This window comes from Cervus canadensis, chromosome X, assembly GCF_019320065.1.
Source record: "Cervus canadensis isolate Bull #8, Minnesota chromosome X, ASM1932006v1, whole genome shotgun sequence".
In the NCBI taxonomy this organism is placed as follows: domain Eukaryota; kingdom Metazoa; phylum Chordata; class Mammalia; order Artiodactyla; family Cervidae; genus Cervus; species Cervus canadensis.
The window spans coordinates 94,219,154-94,227,612 of NC_057419.1; the positions used below are offsets into that span (position 1 = coordinate 94,219,154).

Consider the following 8,459-nt stretch of genomic DNA (forward strand, 5'->3'; position numbering starts at 1 on the left):
AGCAACATGGTACGATTTAATACTTTCAATTTTTGGCTATAGATTACACAGACCAGCATAACAAGAGGTGAAGATTGATGATCTTAATACTAAATGATTACAAAGAATTAGTCTCCAAGTCAGTTTAAATGGATTTAAGATTTAGAAAACAGTTGTCTGTTTTATTTGGTCTTGCCTAGATTCCAACTTTTCTAATATCAAAAAGATAATCCATTTAATTCATTTTAAATGATGGAAGACAGTAAAAATTAAAAGTTTCCTTTTATTGATCCATTTCATTATGTCAGAATTTTCATTACAGCTTATTGAAAGAAAGCCACAAAGTTTAGCAAGGTTATAGTTAAACCACATTTCAGCAAACAGAAAACTGAAGTAGAAATGGGAAAAAAAACTAAAGAGGTAACAATTTGTTTTACCTTGGTTTCCAAAAAATCAATAACACGTTATCATTACTCATAAGAAAGGTGCAGAAAAGGGAGATACTAATCAATATATAGGAGGGAATGCATTACAAATACTACAGTTTTCTCCTGTTATAAAATATACATTTCTCAAATCCTGTATGGAAACTAACTGATAATACATCTTAACAATCACAAAACTACTATCAACTGATAATCCACCTCTGGCTAAGGGTCATCTGGGCAGACAAAGTTTCTAATTGTGTACAGAGAGAAACATGCTCTAGCTCTTGAATACAAGTATTTGATTTCAGACACAAGTCAACCCCCATAGCTGACGTGGGTGCATCAGGTTCTTCTACTTTGACAGCACCAACATCTAGCTAAGTCAGCTTGCCCCAATTCCCTAAGCACTAAATAAACAACCTTCTGATGATTGTGTGGCTCCAGATGTACATCGATCTTAGGGACAGAATGTTCTGAGCAGCCAACACTAAAAATCTGCTCTACTTGGTAATTACATTTCTTAGAGTAACAGACTCTCATTCTTTTTTTATTTTCAAAAAAGAAAATCTAACCAATTTAATAACATGTTATGTCCATGTGCAAACTTAGAAATGCTCTAATGCCCAAAGAAGGCTCTAATACCCAAAGATGCTTGTAATACACTTACTCTTTCACCTTTTAAAATGTAACTGGTCAACAAGGGTCAAAGAGTTACACTTAGCCCACTGTCAGTGCTGGATCAAATTCCTTTGACATGAACCTGTTAGAATGAAGCTACCCCTCCAACAAGGCTTCTTTCCCACTCCCTCCCTTCTCCCTCCCCTCAGGCTTATCCCCAAACCCAACAATGCCCAAGCCCTTAACACAAGCCTGAGAAGGACACAGTGGAGAGGGAAAAGCATGGAGATACACATCTCTGAAAGTAAATATGTGTTATCCTGCTTGATACCACACCTCAGGGGTCAATATCCTAGTCTTCTGCACCCGGAGATGGCAGCATGATAGTTCTGGTTTAAAGGCAAGAAGAGCCACAGTTTGAATGGAGAAATCAGGGAAAAGAAGCTTCAGTCTGGGATATGATGAAAAATGAATGTAAAATGTTAGCATTGAAAATAGTCATAATCATTCTTCGCAAAACCACTCTCAAGGGAATAGAGCAGAGAAATTAACCAAACAGAGGCATAAACACAAAATTTGCCTAAACTACATCAATTTGCTAAATCTACACTTAGAATCTCTTTTGAAACAAGGCAAGTAAAATATGAATTTAAAAATAGAAAACCAGTTTCCTGAGCCTTAAATTTTATGCTTTGGGTGACAATTTATAAGAGAACTATACTCCATCTTTGTAAAATCGCCTTGGAACACACTTGACTGGAATAGACCCACTTAAATTCCTAAAATCAGTAGATAAAAACAAAATAGCAGAATATTCTTGAGTTCTAATTTCCTCAGTTTCCAAGAAACTGTCATCCTTTCTAAAGAAAGGATACTGGCTCCTCCCTGCCCCCACAAGCTGCCACAATCACGGCTACTATACTAGAAGGGTGCCCTTCCCAAAATGTTTGAGTGGCAACCTCTGATGTGAAAGCATCAGGACACCAGAGCGTGGCTGGGCCGGCCCTGTGTCTTCCCTGGACCAGGCAGTCACACATCTGTCTCACATAGCACTTCCCAAAGTCTGGGTGATTCAGTTCCAAATAATACCAGGTATGGGACATCAAGATTCATGCAATGCACATAGGGCTGTTCCACAATAAGACCGGTGCTTTCTCAGTCTCTGTTCGACAACGGTCTGAAAAGTCTTGGCATCCAGCCATATATACCCAGGGTTACCTTGTTACCACAGCAACGACAATTATCATTCTGTATCAAATGCCCATTGGTGTATGACCTGGTGTCATGGAAATGAAACGATCACCCCCAAAAGACACAGAAGCACAAAAAGACTACTCTCAATGGTCTCTCAGAGGAGGGAAGAAAGAGAGAAGTGTGAGGGAGGGAAAGGGAAGCAGAATGGGAAGGGAGGAGAGGATGAGAAGACAGTCCTGCGGAGCAGATGGACACTGGTCAGGCCTGTGCCCCTGCTACAGGGTGGCTTTTTATTACCCAAGTTCACCTCATTGCCACCCCAGGTCAAAAAGTCACTCAGCACCCCAGTTCAACATGGCTTGATCAGAATATTTTCTAGATGTTCACAATACAGATCTGGGTGAGGGAACAAGTTTGTTCTTATTGTCTCTATTTTCTTAAGTATCTCCAATGAATAATTTTTAGAAGAAAAGTAGAAAAAATTTAAATCAGGTTCTGAAACTTTACCTACAGTATCATCCAATTTGATGTACAGACTATATAGGTATATTGATAGTTAGTGTCTGGAAGGGTATCCACAGTTGGAATTCGATGCTTCTTTCCCCAGTTGCCACAATCCCTTATCCAGTTCCTTCTGCTGCTTTCCACTCTTACACTCTGCACCTTCTCTCTGGGGATCACATTCACTCCCATGTCCTTAGTTATCATTTCTTCTCTGGTGGCCCCCAAATCTATGTCTGCAGCCTGGTCTTTTCTGAGCACCAGATCAATACACTCAAACGACATTAGGGTATATCCATCTAGATGTCACACAGGTATCTCAAAGTCAATTTATTTTAAATGGATAAGGCTTTCCCTCCCAAATCCTTGTTTCCTGCCTAATAATAGAGCAAGAAAAAATTTTAATTCCTTTACCCTCATTCACCCTTAAAACTGATGTCAAAGGAGCTCCAACATGTGCATGATTCAATAGTCACCATACCCAACAACTTTAAACTGATCAATCCTTGATCCTTTTGTCTACTATAGGCAACATCTGAGTAAGTATATGGAAGCCTGGAGCTAAAACAAGATCATAACTGAACAGAGATTTTACCCTTTCCTGGACTTACATATAAAGTAGGATAACATCCTCAAACTGACCAACAATACACTGTAAGGGCAGGTGAGATCATGTCTGATAAAACATTTTGAGTACTTAGAAAAAAGAAAAGCCTATTTCTTTAAGAAACTATGGTTAACAGTTGCCTTGCAGGAAATGACATCACTCTACACAGTAGTCACTTAATAAATGCTAACCTTTATTGTTGTTATTATTTATTAAATGATGCTGACACTTGGCAAAATGCCCCCAGCAACACAAAGGTCAACCAGAACAACTATTGACCCTGAATTCTAGGGAACTAAGTGTGCTCATTTTTCTTAATTAATTGCTATGTGCCAGAAAATTCTAAGTATTTCACATATATAACTTCATTTAATTCTTACAGTGAGCCCCATCTTTAGCACTCATCTATTATTTCAGAGAGAAAACTTCAACCCATCTTATGTTTAATGTAAATACTTTTTCTACTCAGTTCATGCTCCAATCAATCACCTGCTCCATTCCCAACACTTTCCTTTTTCAAAAACTTTTGAAAAATCAGTATTTGTTTTAGGTTAATAAGAACACACAGATGAATAAAAAGTAAAAAGGTAAAAATTACACTATCCTTCCACCCAAAAGACAATCACTGTTACTATATGGATGTCTGTAATTCCAGAGTTTTTAGTGTCTACTTAAATATCTTATATTCTCAGAAAAATTGAATCATACTAAGAAGACTCCTATCTAACCTACCTTTCTCACTTACCAGTGCATGATGAATATCATTCCCTGACAATATGGATTGCAACTGACATATTTATCTTACACCATGTGAATATTCCTTAATTTATGTAACCAATCCAGTGTGCTAAATTGTTTAAGTTGTTTTTAATTTTTACTATTTCACACAGTGCTGGGATAAACAGCCTTGCACATACAATCTTTGGCCAATGATTCAATTATTTCCTTAGGACAAAGGGATTACATATTTTAAGGCTAACGATATGTATTACCAAATGGCCCTCTGCAAACCTCGTGCCAGTGTAAGCGAATTCCTACCACCAGGGTTTGAAAGACTCCATTTTTGCCATACAATCATGGACACTGCATAGTAGGTAAGAGAGGGACTTCTATATGAATTCCAATTATTCTTTCTAGTCAAAATTATTTACTGGCTCTCAGTGTTCAGTGAGGTAATATTCAAACAGTTCTCCACAAACTGGCTTCAGCCAACTTTCCAAATTTATTTACTTCTGGTCACACTTTCCACTCTAAACAGACTAGTCTCCTCACTGTCACAGCAAGAGAGTTCCTACCTCCATGCATTTCTCACACCAGTCCCCTTCACTCCCATCACATGGAACTCCCTAACTACCTACCCCACTGAGGATTCATTTTAAATGAACACTTCTTCCATAAATCTGTAGCTGACTACTGTATCCCGCAGAAACCTTTGCTTTCTCGTGCTCTGAGTGCAAATATTTAACAAAGAGTATATGCTTGAGATATTCTGTTTTCTTTTTGTTTGTATGTTTCTTATCTCTCCAACTAGATTATAAACCGAAAGACAAGTATGGTTTCTCTTTTTTTTTTTCTTTCCAGCATTAACACACAACTTCACTGATGATACACAAATGCAGTCAATGCAAATGACAGGAGGGAGCTTATTTATGAGGAATTGGTTCACTGTCACTTGTGCAGAAGAAATAGTCAAAATATTTCAATCTAGGCAGTGAGATAAAAAGCAACAAACGTTTTCAGAACAGGTAGTGATATTCATTCATCCAGCTTAGGCCTGCAGACCAACTCAGATAAATATCAGCATTGACGATACAATATGATATTCATTACTCAAAACCGGCAGCTGAAAGGATTCCTTTACCATATAGACAAGGTGGAGAAAAGGAATAGTTTACAACATGTGTTGCTTCTAAACTACAAAATCAAGAACTTATTCCTGGCTCTTTGGGAACATATTCTCAGCCAGTTTGGCCACAAATTTTCCAACTTTCACTTTTACCAAAAAATCATGATGACTTTCTAGCCCCAGAATCTTATCAGCACACACCTGAAATTCTTTTAAAAAGAAGAAAAGTGAACCTTCGCTGAATTGATTCTGAGTAGATTCATTTTCCTCCCATTTAAAATTGTCATTTATGTTCTCGAATATGACCAGAAGTTTAAGAATCACCTCTTTGTTCTCCTTCTTATTAAAGAGGGAACCCAGCGAGGATGGTACTTGGGCCCTGAGCAGTTCTCGAGTCATGGCTGGATTTTCAGCCAAATTCAAAAGGAGTTTCAAAACCTGAAATTTGGTTTCTTCATTTCCTGCTGAAAATAAACGGAAAAAGTCTGAAATGGAATTAGCAAGCATGTGCTGATACTCATTAGTAACAGTCATGTTCGTAAGCAATCTTAGTCCTGCCAGCTGCACAGATGAGTTCAATCGAGAAGTGATTGTGTCATCACAGACTTGATTCATGTATATCTTAAGCCTGCGCTGATTTTCAGCATTCACACTCAAGTTATTCAGGACAATTAAAGCCTTTTCCTTAACTATGGGATCCCGAGTATTGAGGATCTTTGCAACAATTGGGAGACCACCCAGATCACGAATAATATCTCTGTTAAATGCATAAGCAGCATTGTTACCCAGAGCAATTAAAGCTGCTTCAAGAATATAAGGCTTTTCAGACATCTCAACCAAGCAAAGAACTTTCTGCAGCTCTTGAGGGGACAAAATAGTATCATCTGAATTGGGGGAAGCCCTTTTCTGGACAGCTCGACGAGCCCGGGTGGCCCTGGCCCTTGCCCTGGCCCTAGCTCTGGTTCCTGCCTCAGTCCCAATCCGGGCCCAAGGTGGGTACCATACTATACCTTTGTTCTCACTGTTGTCATCATCATCATCAGACCAGTCATTGTACCTGGCCCCAGGACAATCGCCAACATCATCCACATCCCCAGACCCGCCCTCAGCCATTTTCTCCTTGTTCTGTTTTCTTCCTCTGGTCAGTCTATAAATGCAATAGCAGGCACCAGCCCCAATCACCAGTCCCGCAGTCACCCAGCCTACTTTCCTGGCGTAGCCCATGCAATCGTCCCTGATGGTATCAGGGACCAAGGAACAGAGTAGTCACTCAGGCTGGGGGAGGAGGGCTATGGGCCTGGCCTGGATGCAGGCCTGTGGAGGATGATCGTCTTCAGCCACTTCAAGGCCACGACAACTGATTCTGGAGGTGGACCTAGGGGTGGAGTTTCTCTTCTCCTTGTGTTGTCCTCTGCAGAGAGTTGCACAGAGGGACAAGCAAATGAGTTCTTGGTAGAAAACGTAGATTGTTAACAAACTCTTTCCCCCTCATTTCACTCTCCCCAGCCCACCTCCTCCCCAAGCCTATATAAAGGCAGTGGAGCCCAACCTCTTTGCTGGGGCCTCAGCTACCCCAAACTTGGATGTTCCCAGGGAGTGGCACCATTGCACTAACCTCCTCCAGACAAGCAGTTTGCCCCTTCTTCCCTCCCCTGGAGGTGTGCCACGCCCAACAACCCTTGCAACCTGCAGAGAGACCAGAGCCAATGAGAACTGAAGCCTTGATGGATTGACTGTTCCTCCATTTGTTGCTTTCCTGATTCACCTATCTAGGTTGTCAGATTAAAAAAAAAAACACACACACACACAACCTCTCTCTGCCATCCAAAACATGCACATGCCTGCCGCTTCCCTAGCCTGAAATGGGAGAGATGTTGGGGAAATAATAACATTGGGTGAGCCTGTCCAACCGCGGGCAATTTCCAACCCCTCCCCCATTCCAGGCAGCCCCCACGCCCAAACCGACCTCTACTGATCCGAGGAAACTTCCTCCCTCGTTTAAACTGGTGCCACCTGCTACAGCAGACCTGCAGGATGACAGATCGAAAACATGGGGACTAAGTACTCTTGAGAGAAGAGGATTATGAACAAACTATCTGATAGGTTTCCCTTCTGTCATTCTCCCCCACCCCACCCCCCACGACACACGGGCGCGCACGCACACACACACACACACTGCACGCCATTTCGCCACAGTCCCAAGAGTGTGAGAAACACACTCAGACTCAGACCTAACCTAGATTATCGCTACCTCTTGTTTCTCCCCACCCCATCCTCCCACCGCCCCCCGTTAGGGTCTCTAGATGGTCTTACCCTCAAATCGACCTTCACGAATCGGGGTTAATTTCCTTCCTCTTCTCTAGCCTGGCGTGGTGCCGCAACCTACGGAAAGACTGGCAACCCGGGAGAGGCTCGGATCCACAAGACACAGAGCCATGGTCAGGAAGACACAGTCACAGTCAGAAAGACGGGAAACTGCCGCGACCTAGTGCTTGGTGGACGGACCGGTTCCCAGAACAGAAAACTCTTGTCCTTAATTCGGAGGCCTGGCTGTCAAAGGTTTCCCACCCCTTCGACCCCTCTCTGGGTTCTGCTGACACATCACGTTGCACCTCCCCTCCCCATGTCCAGCCTTTCCCCTCTGGCACCGTCCTGGAGGACTGGGGGCCAACACCCAGGGCACAGCTCCCTTTCCAGATTACGGCCTCGGTTCCCACCAGATTCCCACGTTCCGATCTCTGAGCTCCTCCCAAACACCCCCTGCTCACCATTTCGCAGCATCAGAATGGGCTGCGGGCGGGACAGACGTCTTGGAAAGCCAGCGGCGAGTGGAAGAGACGACGGAGGCGCCCCAGGATCCGCGACGGTTTCCGCCCTGCACCCTCGGCCACCCCCACCTTCTGGAATCTCCCAGGCACTGACCTGCACGGATCCGGGACAATCTCCTTCTTCTCCTCCTTTCCTCTGCTGCAGGCCCGCTGGCCTTCGGGGCAATGGGGAGCTGATACTCAGACGGGAACAACGACCAGAACAAGAAGGACTTCTGCACACGTCAGCTCTTGGTCACGTGAGACCTACGTCATCCACCAACTCGGGTCCCCAATTTCCCCTCCCACCAGCAGTGCGGCAGAAGAGGGCCCGCCCCCCTCCCTTCCCTCCCCCATAGCAGGCCTTGTTACTCTCTTTCTTTCCTAATCCCATCTCCCTGTAGTGGTGTTTGCCTTCTTCTGATTACCAGAAAGGGACAGCATCTTCCCCTGGGGTTACTGGCCACTTGTACTTTTTG

General features: G+C 43.0%; 1 protein-coding gene across 2 annotated transcripts; it reads right to left on the reverse strand.

Annotated features, from left to right (window-relative positions):
* Positions 1 to 242: 242 nt before the first annotated feature.
* On the reverse strand, positions 243 to 8,253 carry ARMCX3 (armadillo repeat containing X-linked 3). Of its 2 annotated transcripts, none has more exons than XM_043458371.1 (5): positions 8,096 to 8,253; positions 7,487 to 7,566; positions 7,140 to 7,200; positions 6,789 to 6,859; positions 243 to 6,584 (listed from the first exon to the last, which is right to left on the reverse strand). In XM_043458371.1, exon 5 carries the CDS (start codon positions 6,395 to 6,397, stop codon positions 5,258 to 5,260), a length of 1,140 nt encoding a protein of 379 aa, XP_043314306.1. In that variant the 5' UTR covers positions 6,398 to 6,584; positions 6,789 to 6,859; positions 7,140 to 7,200; positions 7,487 to 7,566; positions 8,096 to 8,253; the 3' UTR covers positions 243 to 5,257. The 2 variants fall into 2 exon arrangements, with proteins under 2 accessions (XP_043314306.1, XP_043314307.1); XM_043458372.1 differs by lacking the exon at positions 8,096 to 8,253 and adding an exon at positions 7,942 to 8,078.
* Positions 8,254 to 8,459: the final 206 nt, after the last annotated feature.

Bases quoted from the DNA above. Each gene is read 5' to 3' on its own strand.
- ARMCX3 (XM_043458371.1), bottom strand. From the start codon at position 6,397: ATGGGCTACGCCAGGAAAGTAGGCTGGGTGACTGCGGGACTGGTGATT.